Source organism: Megalops cyprinoides, chromosome 13 (genome assembly GCF_013368585.1).
Source record: "Megalops cyprinoides isolate fMegCyp1 chromosome 13, fMegCyp1.pri, whole genome shotgun sequence".
Lineage (NCBI taxonomy): Eukaryota > Metazoa > Chordata > Actinopteri > Elopiformes > Megalopidae > Megalops > Megalops cyprinoides.
This window is the reverse complement of record NC_050595.1, coordinates 30854597-30871887: the sequence shown is the minus strand read 5'-3', so window position 1 is coordinate 30871887 and position 17291 is coordinate 30854597. Positions and strand designations below refer to the sequence as shown.

At 41.0% G+C, this 17291-nt stretch overlaps 1 protein-coding gene across 10 annotated transcripts in view; it reads left to right on the top strand.

Annotated features, from left to right (window-relative positions):
* LOC118787665 (SH3 and multiple ankyrin repeat domains protein 2-like) overlaps positions 1-17291 on the top strand; it is a 165907-nt gene that overhangs the window by 21658 nt on the left and 126958 nt on the right. For all 10 annotated transcript variants that reach the window (XM_036543226.1, XM_036543224.1, XM_036543223.1 and 7 more), the window contains one exon: positions 12547-12774. In XM_036543226.1, coding sequence (XP_036399119.1) covers positions 12571-12774 — 204 coding nt within the window. In that variant the 5' untranslated portion in view covers positions 12547-12570. The remainder of the gene's footprint in view (positions 1-12546; positions 12775-17291) is intronic.

Below are 17291 nucleotides of genomic sequence, written 5' to 3'. Positions count from 1 at the left end.
TTTTTACTGTTCATTAAAAATCCTATGTGAATGGTCCAGGCACTTACTGAATGGTGCAATAATGAATGTGCAAAAACTCGCTGTGGTGCACGTAACTCGCTGCAGGGCGATAGTTTAGGGCAGAAAGTGACTGGTGTGCCTACCTGTTACTCAACAAAGTGGTACTGCGTAATTGCCTCTAATGCAGCTCGGCTTTACTCAGCTAGAAATGACTGTCTCACTGAAAGTCCAAGCATTAAAGTCAAGTAGTAATATAGCAACAATGCAGTTTGATTGTTTTACGAGGTCATTTCAAAGAAATTCAATGGATTGTTCTCACTACATCATATTGACTTGCTTGCAGTTGTAGCTCTACTGCCTGTAGACCCATGCATTAAATGCTAGTAATAATGAGGGCTTTGATGTTTTGGATCTAAGCAGGCACATGTCACTGCCTTAAAATTTTAATATTTGAATTTTTCATGTAAAGGACTTTTTCAAGCAATTAATTGTAACAGACAGAGGGTTAGTTGTAGCACTTGCTAGAAAAGTCTGATAAATTAGTGCAAGCAAAGTTAATTCAATATAATTCTGTGTTGTATGAAACAAGTATATTTTCCAACCATACTGTATTATATATTATCTGATAGACAGACAGGTCAATCGATAGACACACACACACACACACACACACACACACACACACACACACATCAAATTATATATGAAAACTAACATGAGACTGTGTGTCAAACAATGACAAATTTATTTTTTGTCCACAAGGTAGGTCAGCAAATAAAAAACATCACAGGTCAGCAAAATATGGAATATTGTTTCCGAATAACTACAGCTTTACCAACTGTTAATGTCAATTTCATTAATATACATATTTAAAACCGAAATACAAACATCTGAAAGATACCAATAAAGCAGAAGAAAATTCATGTTTTCAGATGTTTTCTCTTTTTCCTTTTTAAATCTGTGTAAACATATGGAACAAAAAGACAAAATTTACCTGTGCACTGGCAACACTGTAAAATTGGCTGACCAGTGTTTCTAACAATACAACGAACAGGTCAACACAGTTGTATCTACTCTACATCTTTTAGTTTGTTTATTTGGTTATTTTTGTTAAAAAACAAATGAAAACCAATGCTGCACTAAGTGGAACTGTGATGAGAGCCATATAAAAATATATTTAGTTTACTTTATTTTGTTTAAAAAAAACATTAAGGAACAGCTTGGCTGCAGGCAATTTTTTAATGCATTGCAGAGCTATTCAGTTGTCAAGCATATACATTGGATTGATTTTAATAACTTTAATGGCAACAATATTATCTAGGAAAATGCAAGTATCGGATTGGGATCGGGGGCAAAAAAACTTGATTGGGACATCCCTACTTTGAAATATTGTATTTGAGTAGGAGGCATTTAAACAATTTCAGAAAGAGTTTGTATGATCATTTTCTATGCAGTGTACATCTTATAACCAGCCATGCAGTATGTATCTGACGTATATGGCATCGCTGTATTAGTATGTCATGCAGGCATTGCACTCGTGATAGTGTCCTATTTCAAACAGACTTTAAGAATTCATTTCCCGTCAATGAATTAGAAAGCGATTAATTTCTGACTCACTGTTTTTTGAGCTGAATCATTCATTTATTTTCATTATAGTCTCAGCATTCATCTGCCCTGCATTTCTTCAGTGCTCTGTAATGTGTTTTCACACGTAGGCTCAGTAAACATTGTAAAGCATTTATGGGTTGAATTTAATGTCTTTAATGTAATAATGGTGGTTCATGGGGAAGAAAAGGAAATGGTTACCAACCTACCCCATGAGAATGCATCTATGAATACTTCCATTGTTTCCAGTGCTTGAAGCCCCAGAATTCTCTGTTGATGCATGTGTGTATGCCTTTATATAAGAACAAATTGCCTTTTTTGATATGTATATAGGTCTACCACAAGGCTTGTTTGGAGTACTGTAAATATTAAACCACAAAAACCAATAACATCTTTAAACTGTGGCACTTATCCCTTCCATCACCATAAATGAATGTTGTTTGATTACAGGAACCTCTCAAAACCCAAGAGGAAGCCACCATTGCTTTGCTCTTTCAGTCCCATGAATGGCTGAGATGAAGTGAGTGTGATATGAGCACAAGAGTGTCCACTGACAGACTAGGCCCATTTAAACGATCTGCCTCTGCTTCCCGCCCCTCCTACCAGGCTAATGTTTCCTTAGGCAGCATGCAGTGAAGAGGCCGGGTGCGGATACGAAATGCGCCGTTTGGAGCCTCATCACAGATATGGCAATTATGTCCTTGAGCTCCTGCAAACAAATCAAGCAGTCAATCAATGAGCCGCCAGCATCTGGTGAAGTGAGGGCGCATTCGCAGTACAACACCCCCACACAAGCAGGGATGGGGCTCCAACCATCATCTCATCACTCAGGCTTTGAGTCTCAATCATTGTATAACTTCCCCTTAACACCAGTGCCAAGAGCTCATTGGTCTCACATTGAAGAGTGAATGGGTTGGGTCAGATTGGTTCCATGGACAGACTGCTATTCAGCTGTCCACCTGGCATGCAGATCCAGCTGCATATAAAGTTTGCACTGTGCTAGCACTGCTTATTAATGTAGTCTTTTCCACGTCTTTTTTGGACCGTCTCACATCCCAGATCACCATGTCGTGGGTTTGGCATGACTCTCTATTTAGAAGGGACATTATTGGTAGAATGCTCTGAAGAAAAAGTGTATATTATCTCTGCCGAAAGGCTGGTGTAATGTTCAAGTACACTGTCATGTACTTTGTGTAGTTTGTTAAGAATGCACCCCATCAGGGACGAAACGGGGTAACTTCTGGCCGGCGTCAGTTACCTTCAGTTATAGTCTCCTATCTTGAATCTGTGCCGCTCTGAGAGATTTGCAGAAAGCACAGCTGACAGCCGTGATAAATGATGACGCCATTCGGCGGGCCCCAGCGCAGCGAGGCGAAATGCTGCCAGGGCACTTTTTATCGAACACCTTTTACGTCTGCAGCCTTGTCACAACGCTGATAGATTGAAGTGGAGCCCTAGTTAGATTGTATTAAATGAGGCAGAAGTAGTTCTGCTCATCAAAAAAGAGAAGTGATGTAAAGACAGAAACAGCAGGATCAGAGTATCACTTTACCATGCGAACGGTTTATGATTTGGGGTTCTGTAAATATGGCTGATGGATGATCTTGGCTAAATAAATTGCCTTTTGTGTGTGCTATGCTCCTCTTCATCATTTGGCTAATTTTGCAGAATCAAGTTTTTAGAAATAAAGACACATAGTTTAATGCAAATGGACAGTTTGTCATACCCTACGGCTAAGTGAATTAATAAGCCAGGCCATCCTGCATGATCTGAATGACAGCACGATACAGAATACATCTCATTTGTCCTTTTCTAATCACCCATTAAATATGCAGTACCATTAAATGGCTTTTTGGAACTGGTAGGTATCAAGGCAGTCCAAACTATGCGCAGTAAACTTGGTTAGATACTGTATGTACTGATCACACTCTATATTTGAGTTTGGATTTGACTTTCTTCTGAAGTTTCCCCTTGTTGATGAGCATCTGACAGGAAGCTCCTCATGTTGATTGAGGCACTCTGCAGTTGATGAGAGTAAGATCAGGAGCTGCAGGGGAGAGAACTTTGTCTGATTGCACAGTTGGTACAAGGTACCGCTGACCTTAGGGGGGGACGTTTTGTGTCAACTAGAGTGTCTTCCCTAGCTGTTATACCACTGACTGCTGGAACAAATCAACCACACTTTGTACTTTTCAGCATTTTTTTATGTTATTTGAATAAGATGAGAATTATGAATGAGCTGGATCATTAAATTTTACTTCACTACAGTGCTTTCATTGGCATTACTTAACTCAAATCTATTAGCATCTACAGATCTGAATCAGCTGCATAATAATTGTTAAGGGCAGTGCAGGACTGTAATAGTGGGAAGTTGTGGGTGAATTCAGATTGCATTGACAGTTGCACTTAAATAGCGGATAACAAGTTGAGATCAAAATCAATAAAATAATTGGATATAAATATTCTATGTGTGCTTTGGGTGACTGGGAGTATTTGTGCAATTTATGTATTCCAGTCATCCTGTTGAAAGCAGCATAATCCTATGTGTTAGTTTGATAAAGGATTCTTAGTTGTTTGGAGTAAGTCCCTGTGAGCTGATCTCTCCCTCTAGGGCCCATCAGAGAGAGTGAGAATGCCTGGTCTCTATAACAGGAAGAAGAGGAAACTCACGCACTCACTCTCACAGCATACCATGCTACTGTCAATGACAGGACACAGAATGTCCAGGACACTCCGATAAATTAGGTGCGGGCAGACATGAAGAACATGGGTCAGATTAAATCACCTTCAATTAACCTCCAAATAAATAATTTCTGTTTTGAGAATGATATTTCAGAAAGATGCTGTTTCTGTTTTTGTCCACATTAGCTCATGTTATCTCATAGTTTAAATGCAAAAATCTGTGTAGAAGAATTTCATAAATACAGTTCAGAGTATAAGCTTCAGTGTGACCAGTACTTACATGGATTGTAATTTTTCCAGTGGGTGATCATTTTGACTCATTCAGTCTGAGTGATGCAGCCTCTGAAGTACTTTGTTCTGGTCAAGACCGGGACTCAAGACTGGCTGTGATTACAAATGTCAAACTGAGTGTTCGCATTGGAAGAGGAACCAACTACACTCTGACTCATGAAAGCTGTAATTGGCCCATATTTGTAATATGGTACATGCCCATGGGTCAAAGTTTCAGTTCAAGGTCTAATTGCATGTTTATATGATGCTTTTTGATGACTATCATTAATTAGCATCTGTGAAGAGCAACAGGAAAAAATAATATCATTTGAAAACCCTTTTTTCTCAGCTATTACTTTGAAGTTTGCCAAAAAAAAAGTGTCTGGTATATCAGTCAGGCTCATGTTGGGATTTGGTTTAACTAAACCAGAACATTTTTGTGATCAGACCCACATTCATTTTTAAGTACTGACAATTTATTTTAATGAAACCCATTAAAATGCCTTGCTTCCTCCATAACAAACCCCTGCTGCTCTCTTGTGTATCGATTGTGATATGAATATTAATTAGCAAGCAATATCAGTAATGTCTGTTATTCTTACTCTGCTTGAGGATTGCCAGGGTGACAGGGTATGACGATGCTCCCTGTAAAATGGTTCCACTCCAGGGAAAATGTACTGCAATTGCTGTGAATGGTAATTCAGGTTCCTTACAAATACCCCGCAAAGCTACATATCATAGAGGATAGTGGGGCCCCCGTCATGATCTCAGTTTAAAGTAAAGGAGGAAAGTTAACTACAATTGGGAGTTTCACAGTCTTACTTTGGGAATTTGCCTAATGTTGTCCTGTTATGCCAACTAAATACTGCCCTGACATTGAAGAATCCTGTCCCTATCTGCTAGCTTAGAAAGCGTCTGACTACAGTTGATTTGAAGGTAGCTTTTTTCCATTATGTGTTCAATAGCTTAGAACTGGTGGTTGAGGTGTTATTTTCAGGTTCAGTAATTATTTATTTGGTTAAGGAGTTACTCTCAATTCCTTGGATGCTGTTCGTCTCCTCCCATTCAAGCTTTGCTGGGAAATCTAGATATAAAAAGGTGAATTTTGACCTCAATGTCTTTTGACCTTACAACAAGCTTGAGAGGTCAGAGATCACAGATCTGACTTAATAATTCACTTCCACATTACCTGACAGAGCAGAGACAAACAAATTTCCTGTAGCCATGAGAAGACCTTTCAGTGGAATGACAGGGCCCTGGGAAGCTGACAAGCAGTGTTATTAATGAGCAGCCTTATTCCCTTTAAGGGATCAATATTTCAAGAGGCAAAGTGTTCTATCATTCAGCTGTGACTCCATGCCAATTATTTTCTGTTATAATCTGTGGCCTCCCAGTTAAAAAGTCTGACGAAGGTATACCACATCCCAGATAACTGCATTTTTGTTTCAGCATTAGTGGTATATTGCTGTGATCTGTAATAGTGACATGGACAGTTAGTTTGACCTTGTAGTAGACAGAGCAGTATCAGTGCTATCCTGATCCTTTCACTTCTAACCTGATTTTACTATGCTCAGTAACATTCTCTGTCACTTCTCCCGTTTTGCTGCATGCCGTTGAAGTGCTCTCAGTCTTTGCCACGTTGCACTTGTGCATGGCACTGCATGGCTTTATTAAAAATGCACAGGTGTGCAAATCCAGCTGATGAAATTCCCACTGATGTCTGTCTCTTGCCTCCGTACCCCAAATTATTCCTTCCTCCCCTCTCCCTGGTGATGTTTCTGACTCACCGAGTTCCTCTCTGCGTCTCTCAGACCAGACTGACATTATGCACCAATTAGTGAAGGTGCACTTTTCCTTTCTCTCCAGTTAGCAGCTCAGACAGGCTAATGTGCTTATTAAGAGCAGAGGTCCTACATTGTCTTCTTTCTGCAGTGAGATGATTATTTCATCATTTGCATTTTTAGTGAATATAGAATTAGTAGAACATACAAATCGAACATATTTTAGCATTTAGTAAATATTTAGGTTTAGTGAATTGTCTACTAGTTAAGTCAGAGGTGTGATTTGTCAGCATGTTTCAAGAATTATAGCTTTTTCTATGAATGGTAATACAACAAATTCTCGATATCAGACTCTTACTTGAGGCCATACATTCTTCATGCTTAACCAGTACAAAACTGCAATTTTGACTAGCTTCTTTGAGAATCTGAAAGCCTGACAATGTATGCATTTAAATTATAGCAGTTTTACAACATGACAAGTTGGACACATAAAACTGTCATAAAACTGTGTAATTACATATGATTATTGACACTGTAGCACAGTCAATATTTTACTGCAAACTAACAGTGTGTGTGATGAGAAACTAGAACTCAAAATCACATTATCAAAATTTACATTATTCCTACAAAATGTATGGGCATTGCACCAGTTGACTTCAAGGGTGATAGATGAATGACTTACTAGCTAGGGGAAGTTAATGGACAGTCCATGTAGAGATCAAATAGCTAACCTTTCATTTGGTGTATGTTACAGGTCAGGTTTTAATTCTGCCCCACTGCTACTTCCCCCTGATTCATAGACTGCCCAATCAGGCTTTCTGTGTTTACACTGATGGTCTGCGTGGTGCTCAGGGTAGTTCTGTTGGGAGATCAACATGCAGTAATTGGCTGACCATATGGAGTGACATGAGCAAAGACTTGGTGGAAACGTGAGCCTTGTGTTTACAGTGCCTGTCTTGAGGAAGATAACTAGAGTGTCAATTTTCACAGTTTTCGGTCTGAGACCATCATGTCATTTTCAAGCACCTGTGAGATTCAAATCACATATGAGTCTGTCAGGCAAACTGCTTCCCTTCCCCATTGTACTGTGGCATTATCTTCTTATTAGTACCCTTAGATGTCTGCTTTTATGGACTTTTGGACTATGGGCTAAATAATGAAGTCCCTTTGAAAGTTGTCTCCCTAGGAATAGTGCAAATGAGAAAGGGTTGACATGCGTGTCCAGGGTGTTTGTTGCATAGTCAGGGTGGATTGGACAGAAGCTGCATATTTAGTATTTTAACCTTTTCTCTTACTCTGTTTCATGCTTCATAAGAAATGTTGCGGCATGTGCTCTAGTATTCAGATATTTAGTAAAACCGTATTTTAAATCCCATCATAATATTTCCCCTCATGTTGTAATTTCCAACCGTAAGGTGTGACCTTTTCAAGTGAAATTTAATGGGGGTCCTTCACAGTTAATGAGTTTGTTGAAGTGACTTCACTCCCTGGAGGTCACACTTTTAGTTTCCCATGCAGGAGACAGGGGTCTTTTGGCAGAGTGGACTCTACACTCTCGGCTGGACATTATTTAAATTTTTGAATAACATACACCCAGCATAAAAGAATCTCAACAGGAATTAATTATATTATTAATACATTGAGAAATATGTTGTTCATTCAAAGAATAAATTGCAAATAGAATTAAAATATAATAATGCAAATTGAATAAATTAATAAAGCTAACAATATATCCGCTAAAATATATTTCTTAATAGATACATTTTTCTCCCAAATTTGGGTGTGCTGGCTGTCACTGACTCCAGGGGACAGTGAATAAAAATGAACTTTATGCTCATTGGGGATCTGGTAGTTTGTTTTGCTTGCAGCTTTGATTGGCAACTATGCAATAAAAACATCATGTACAATAAAACGTAATTCCTTTGATTAATTTCCTTTGAAAACTCAACCACATGAAGTGTAAGATAAACTTTACCATTTTTCTGGTCAAATTGATCCTGTTTCACTCACCAGCAAGCAAGTCTTTGCTGCGTTGACTCCACTCATCCATGCCAATCAAGCTCAGATCGATTGACAGTGAAAGCAGAGCTTTCACACTGAAGCGCGTGCTGTTCAGAGATTGCCTCCGACCCGGAGGCCGTCTGCTGGGAACCAACCAGTGGCAAACTGCTTTCAGCACTCCTGTTGTTGAATGAATTAAATAATTAAAAGGAAAAACAAAGAGGCAGAGGTGGGCCAGCTGCTGGTAATGCCTCAGTCCTGGCCTGGGGAGAACATTCTGTGTTCCATTGAGTGGAGATGAGTGTTTCCCATGCTGCAGTGGGGTGCATTATCACACCCTGGTTCACCTGGAGGATGTCATGGCAACTCTCCACCCTCTCCTCCAGTTATGATTGCAGGGGTCAGAAAATGGCAGGCTGTCAGTGGGCTAATGACTGTAATCCAGATGCGGGTTTCGGTGTGAAAGCGCACGCGGTCTTTTCCCATTCGCCGGCTGTGGTCAGGTAATGACCAGGAGTAATTCTGTCATCACTGTCCCTGCATCTCACCTGCATCACACCTGCAATGCATTCTGCTGATTTAGCTGAACGGCTGAATGCTTTACCTGGCATGATCTTTAAAGCAGCAGTGAAATTGTCCAGATGGACACAGTTCTTAACTGTGGAAGCACTGTCCACCTTACCATCTATTATGTTCAGTATTCTGTATCACCAGGGGGTTATTTGCTGCACCCTTGTAGGGCAGTGTGATTGTAACTGTAAACACAAAAGCACTACATCAATTCAAAGGTCTCTTCTACTCATTACTTATAGCAACCTGATGCAATAGCGTCACCACAGTTTACACTGAAAATTAAGAAGTGGGGCATGTGACTCTTTCAACTCAATTGACAGTTTGCTGTTAATGAAAGTTTTTTAATGGAAAAAAAGCCTCATACAACCTCTTGTAGCCTGGAGAGCCCTCTTTCTAAGAATATGTTATTCAGGAAGTCTCCTGTGGAATTATTTGCACATCATTAGAGCAACATGGAGTGTACTTATAATGTGTCAATCACAGCCAGTTCTCTTTGTACTGCCTGTGTTCCAGCAAAGCAAACACACATAATGAGCACACCTCATACACATTCACATATACAGCCTCTTACTCACACCATGCAGAATCAACATTACTATTTGCATGAGGCTTGTGGAAATGTATTCATGTATTTGTACAGCCTCAGTTCGTGGTAAGATAACCTTTCCTTGTTATTTCATCCTTGCTGGTTCTTATTCTTGCAGGACATGGTTTACAACCCTCTGTGATATCAAGGTTGCCATTTCATCACTGAATATCCCCATTTAGGACCTAAATGACGAGAACAGCAGCTTTCAGTCATGTTCTTTGACGCTGTGTGTCAGAACACATGGGGCAACTTTGTAAGGATGAATCCAATTGAATCATTCATAGACAGTGAGGGAACACCAGTCCTTTAAATAATCGAATGGTCTATACAAGCAAATAAAAATAAAGAAACGCGGGGTGACAGAATGACTGAATTCATGGGTTGTAGTCAGAGTTATTAAAACTCTGAAATGACCACAGTATTCCAGGTAGCTTGGCAAGTACCCAGAATCCCAATCGATTAAATATAATCATGTTGCAAGAGCAGGGCAAAATCCATTTTCTCATGCCAGTCAGTCATTTCTCTGGCTCCAGGCAGGAGTCTAATATCAACGTCTTCAATGGGTTTGGGCTACTGCCAAGTATGCTAATGTGGTGGTAATTTTAATCTAATGTGTATTAATTTTATACAATAGAGCTGCTTTAGCACTTTATCTTTGATGCATGTGTATGCTAATTATGTTATGAATCACTACATGTATCTATTGTCTATCTGTTGTCAGGAATTAAAGGATTCAAATATAGGCTATCATTAACTGTTGTGCCAACAATGAGTGGCAGTTAGCAGATTAGGTCATATTTTCTAATCATTACAATTATTAGTTATATAGCCATCTAACACTTGAATGTGTTATTTTCTTATTTAAAATTGTACAAGCTTGTCACTGTTCACCTCACATGTAGACCATTGTGTGTTAGAGTTAGAGTTGCCAAATTTTCTCTCCATTTCTACAGCATTGAAACATTCCATGGTTACCATGTCAACAACCGGGCATTATGGAATTTGTGCATTTTTCAGTATCATCTGAAGTGACATGTGCAGCGCTCCGCTGGTTCTGGAATCATGCAGTGTCTCACTTCATAAGTTCACATTCTTAACTGAAGCTGGATTCAGCAGCATCTCCTGGCATCTTGTGAGTTGTGATGAAAGAGAAATTTGGTTTTGATTTGCTTCTACTAGCGATGCAGGCTTCAGATTGCAGACAGCCCTCTATTAATTGTCACTGGCAAATTACATGGAACAAAGTGGTTTTGAGGAGAGGGTTAGCATGAGGTTACATATTTCCCTGAGGGGTTAATCCAGGCCCCTGGAGTGGGAAGGAATAAATACATCCATCTAGTCGTGATATAGATATGTGGCTGAAATCTATCCCTGGGGCAGCAAGATTGATAAAAAATGAGCAGGAGACAGGCATTTCCACAAACAGCACTACTGGGTCATATTTCCCAGCAAGCCAAGCTGTCAGCCCACCTCCCACATCAGAGCTGCATGCTCTGTGTGGGGGAGGGGTGGTTTTGTTTTATCTCCACCCAGCTTGCATAATGAGCAGAATGCTCATCTATTATCTTCACCGGAGCCAGGGCTCCCTCAGGAAACGCTTGCTATTTATTTCCTGCTCTCAGCTCCAGTGGTGTCACACTGGAGGTGCCCCACGTCTCCGCTCCGGAGCAGCGGTACCACACGCGAGCTGGAGGGGAGCTCTCCACCTTCCTCCTTTGAGGAGGGAACATATGGAGAGAGGCTCCCTCTGCTATTGCCATGAAACACCCCTAAATGAAGCACATTACAGCCCTTGCATCTCTACAGCTTTAAGTCCACTAATGAAGAGAGTGCGCACTGCCCTTCTCCCACGGGCTCCCTGTCGCTTCTAAAAGGCCTTATTATGTAATAGCCATCAAAGCAGGGGCATTGGAGACACATGGGGATTCCTTTTCACATCAGCCTTAGGTGTGGCCAGCGATTTTCCAAAGCTTTCCATCTTCAAAGAGCTGCACGCAGTGTTCCACAGGAAGGTGCATGAACATGAGCACCAGGCCCTCTCTGTCAAATCGCTCCTGAGTGCCGGGGCCAATTTAGGTTTCATGTATAGTGTGTAGGTAGAAGAAAATGCAGCAGAGAAGGCCATGAAAATGCTGTGAGTTTTGGCACTCTGCAGTTTTAAAGTGGAATTCATTCAGTTTATACTGTATGTTGGACTGCATACTCAAGTCTCCTAATGTTTTGATGTGAAACACTGCTTGTCTTATGAGCACACCAACTGGCTGAGCTATTGTCCCTGTACAATGCCACTGTATTAGAGCAGAAAGCAAATAGGTGCCATTGTTTATTGCTATGATTCTGACTACAGTGCAAAGGAAATAACAGATTTTCCAGGTACATTTTGTTTTAAAAAAGGAAGCTTTACTCCTTTCTGTCCTAAGGTCTAGAATGATGGTGTTTGCAAACAGAAATGAAGAGAAGTTGTTTGCCTTGTTTAGATCAGATTAGATAACTGTAGATTAGAGGGATGGAACTTCCTTTGTAATGCTGGAAACAAACAACACAATCCACACACAATTTTACAGCTGGGAGGTTTGAGAATTAAAGATTTCAGACACTACATCCTATAAGCACTGTAGTGCTAAAGATAAATGTTCGTTTTTGACTCTTATAAACAGTGGTCTTTTCTAGAAGAAGGTAATCACATACAGAGGCTGTTTGTTTGGAAAAGCACAATCACCTATTGACACCATATTAAGTATGGTCAATCTCCAATTTAAGTTCACATCCAAACTTAAATGAGAAATTTCAGACCTTTCAGATCTTTATATGAGGTTTTGACAGAGAAAAATGACCTCAGATGTGTGCTGCTATCTACAGTAAAAAGGTATGTCTCCCAGAGATCATCAGATATGTCACGGTGTAATGCAACAGCAGTGTACAAATGTCACGGCATTAAGACAACAGTTGATGTCCTCTTAGCTAGCTGAATTGTCTTTATTTTTGTAGACCTGCTTTTGGCAGCTGGGATCTTTTGACAGTCCCCGTGTTCCATGTCCTCTACAGCTGAATTCGGCCGGCCTGCTGAATATGCCCCGGAGCCCGACGTCCAGCGAGGATGAGATGGCCCAGAGCTTTTCCGACTACTCCGTGGAATCTGAGTCTGACAGCTCCAAGGAGGAGACCATCTACGAAACCATAAAGGCCACGGCGGAGCGGCCGCGTAGCAGAATGGAGGACATCCAGAGCAATTCGCTGGTCATCCGCGTGGTCATCCCTGACCTGCAGCAGACGGTGAGTGGGAAGTGCAGCTCCTGCTCCCACTCGTACGACAACCCCCCCCCCCCCCCCCCCTTTACGACCCCCACCAACGCTCTGGTCTGCCCACACTGGGTCAGGGGGTTTAATGAGCTTGAATTAATGTCCTGTGTGTTTGAGGTATAGGATGGGGAGGGGGGGAGGCAGGGTGGTGGTGATGGATGACCCATGCACCAAAGTCTTCTTTTTCTTTGCCTCTCCAGAACATATTGACACAGATATGTGGTGCTAAGTATTACAGGGGAAAGTTTTTGCAGATGTTCTCGGATAAATCCTTTGAATTTCACCATCAAAGGGTCATTCAGGAAAGGAACAGATTAGTGACCACAACTTGTTCTTATGTTTACATTTGTGATATTTTTTGTTTGTTTTCAAGGAGATCGAGTGACCTTGTTTTAATGTGTGACCTGACTTGTGATTTGTTAATGGTGGGTGTGAGGTTGACTTTGTGGTGTGACTGGGAGAGTGGACTTTCTGCGATCGTGTTAATGGATGTGGCCAATGGGAGATTCATAATGAGATTGACTTTGTGGCGTCACAAGGACGGGAGACTTTGTGAGATTGTGTTAATGGCTGTAAAGTTGATGGTAGATTGATATGTGTTATGATAATGATTGTGTTAATGGTGGGCGCAGAGGTCACAGGAGATCTGGAGAAGTTCTGTAAATGGTGTGTGCAGAGTTCACTGGAAACAGTGAGACTGGGCTGATGGAGGCTTTGAGGCTGACCTTGGGGGAAGTTTATCTTCATTCTTTTATACCTTTGTCTTTCCTTTCAGTAGGTTAGGTTATTTGCAGGTGAAGCAAGAAACACTGCATGCTTGGCCAAGGTTGTCTGCTGTCTTTTTCAGAAGGGAGGGGTATGACCCATGTTAACATGTGCTTCATGAGAAACCAGACTGATTGGCTGAAAGACTCCATGAGCTGAGAAAGGGTACCAAACAGTAGCCATTAAAATATGATTGTTCTTTGTGTCTCTCATCATGTAAGGCTTCTTTTATAAGGACACTTTCATGAGGGATTTTCTCTTGCGGTTTCAGTCAGAATCATCCTTAACAATGGCTGCTTTATGAATGTAAGAGAGGCGTGACCATTACTATGGGTTAGTGCTTGGAGTTGGGTATTTGACAAACCTACTGTACCGGTAGATGTACTGTGGGAATTTCTTAGAAAGAGAGAAGATAAACGTGAGCATTGAACCATTAGCGGAAGCTCCATGTTGCTTTTGTGAAATGTACCCTATTGAAACCTAAACCTTGGAAAAAAATTTTTAAATCCATGTCTGTCTCATTTACTAACTAGGACAGCAAATGTGGTGAGGGAGTTAATCCCATATCAACAGCAGCAGCAGCAGGGCTGATTATTGTCCTACTGCTGGACTAAGTCACTGCTGCAGGGTTAATATGGAATATGAATTTTCAAGCATTAGTTCAGTTATCAAGTAGAGAGAGAGGAATAGTCTTTTCAAATGGAATACCCTCATATGCACCCTACCCCCTCCTTCCATCCTTTTGTCTGGGTCACAATAAGGTTGTATGAGTCAAATAGCTGGCTGAACCTGCAGGCACTCTGTGAGACCTGTTTAATGGGGCCCTCCTGTTGTAATGTCCTTCTGTCATTGGCTATGTTTACATGCACATTCATCTTCTGATGTTAACCCAAATATTCAGGTATTCCAGCTATGACATGAGTCGCGTGAACCTTATTCCGACAACCACAACCAGAATAAACGGGTCTTCCAGTTCTGAGAAACCTTAATAGGACATGTGGGATATCCCTCTATTAAACAGAATCATGATAACATCCTACTCAGAATATTCTTCCTGAGCATTCCTCCTACATCCTTTTGATATTTTGCAAAGCATATTGGGTTGTAACTTGCTAGCTAGCTGCCATGGCTAACAAAATAAACACCAAAATAACAAGATTTTTTGGAGTAACGAGGAGACATTAAGCAATGAGCTATTATGCAAAAGTGCTAAGAAAACAACATGAGATACTGCAAAAGCAAGCACCTTCCACGCTTTTCTGTTGAAAAAAAAATTAGTGGGAAAGTTCACACCTATCAATTTCTGGGTTTTTTCAGGATAGTCTGATTACCATGTGTACAGCAATATTAGCAGTGTTTCAAGGTAAATAAGAACAGCTTATTTGAAATATGATTTCAGCTAAGGTGAGGGCCATTGTCGGGACTACTGCGTGCATGTAAATGTAGTCATTAGGAGATTCACCTTTCTGATCCCGTACCAGGAGCTGTTGGAAGGTGGTCCTGTGGAGTGGTGCTCAGTTAGCCGGTACCAGGGAGGGGTCCTCACAGAAGGTGTGGGGATGCTGGGCACCATCAGGGAGGGTTGCTACCGGCTGTAACCAGCCCCAAAATGTCATAGTGTCCCAACACCCTGCAGCCACCCCGTTTGTACAGCAATCTGCCCTCCTGGCGTGGACCTCTCTATGAGGGCACAAGCTGTCACTCCTTCTCCAAGCATGTGCTGAACTGTACAGTCTCCCTATCAAGGAATGTTGAAGAGGTCAAAACTCCATCACAGCACCCGCAGACTGAAATCTACAATCAGACTGAAAAGATGAAACAGTTGGTGCCTGATATCTTTGACACTTCATTGGTTGAATGTCTTTAAATCAGCCTCTGTCATTCAGACAGGTCAGATGAGTCTAACAGACTATTCCTTTTCTGGAGTCTGTCAGTGTGTTGTAAAACACAATCTGGTTGTGAACAGTGCTTAGTTTCAGCTGATCTCAGCTCTCAGTGAAGAGTAAATGTTGATATATAGTATTAAATGGGAGCCACAGCAAAAGGCAAGGGGTCATTGAAAAGGTGGCGAGAACCTGAAAAGGCTGAGGGCATTTTAAAAGGCTGAGTATACTTGAAAAGGTAGAGAACATTTGAAAAGGTGTTGGGCACTAGAAAAGGTGTAGAACACTTGAAAAGGTGCTTGGCACTTGAAAAGGTGGAGATAACTTGAAAGGTGTGCGGTACTAGAAAAAGTAGAGGGAACTTGAAAAGGTTGAGAGTACTTAAAAATGTGTTTGGCACTAGAAAAGGTGTTTTGTGGTAGAAAGGGTGGAGGTCTGTCTAAGCACAAAGAGTACTTGATTCTCCCATGGAAGTCACACATGGTAGGAAGTTGGGAATTTGTGCATTTTTTATTCCTAGGGTTTGTCACAGATTAGGTAGCATAGCAGCTATGCAGTTGGTTTCTTTTGTTGGATTGCACTGCATGACACATAATGTAGCATTAACAGATATGCCATCATCTGTCCTGACACACTGAAAATATTTCCTTCACATATTTTAACTATGCACACACTGTATTATGCTACGTTATGTGGTGTGTGCCACTGTCCTTAGAATTGTTATTGCTCATCTGTGGCAAGGGGACAGATAGATCTGAATGTGAACACAAACAAACTGTGGTACGTTTTCATTCTTTCGAATGTGATCAGCAACAAATTAATACATACTCTCAAATAAACTGAACAGAGCCCGTCCAATGTGAACATATTGTAGTCCAAAAAGATATTAGAGAATGTGATAACATGTCCATTTTAATGGACATCACTAGGCATTCACTCCGGTGATCACGTGATTGCAGTAGGAAATGGAATACTCAATAATTAAAAACTTTTCTATAGCATATTCAGGACCGGGTTTCCCTCAAGAGCTATATGAATAATGCATGTGAGGTTTTCATTGTTGGGGAAATAAAAAAAACATTGTCGTTGTAGTACATGGACGACACAGAATTCGAGCCATTCATTTCCACACAACATGCAGTGATATTTTGTTTTGAAGCGGGCGTGCAACAAGACTGTTATTTGGGTTTGTTTACCGCTGTTTGACTTGGCGAAGTTGTGGCAGCGGGATCCGCAGCTGGGCGCGCCGCAAGCTTTCTTGAGAGAGCGCTACCCGTGCAGATGTCCTTGCGGTGACAGCAGCCTGCCAGGCTAGTCTTTTCACTCGGGGGGGAAAACACCATGCAGAATCGAGTATCAGTGTCGAGAGCTCTCGGATTACTGTATACAGCCTTGCTCTGCAGTGCCCCTCTCTAACTGTAATAGAAGTATACACATTTCTATGGAAATGTATTCAGTGCAGCCAGACATCGCCTCTCCAGTGGAAACATAAACAAGGAATAATCTTCGCGCTTCATGCTGCTGACTAGGAGACTTACAAATGCATTTATAGACTCGAAGCAATTAGTCTTATTACACAGAATGCCTAATGCACATCTTAAAAACCCACTGATAATCTTTCATGCATAAATAACTGGCAAAGTGTAAATGAGAACAGCAAACACCTGCTATACAGCAGTATGCTTTTACACGGAGAGCAGAGAAGGCCATTTAGTGGCAGCCAATCTCAGAATGTGTCATGTTTTCATATGCTTTATCCGAGTACTACATCCACTATCATGAGATGTTCAGCAATACAGAAACATAATAGGTCCGACAATTAGCATAATCCACTTTTAATAG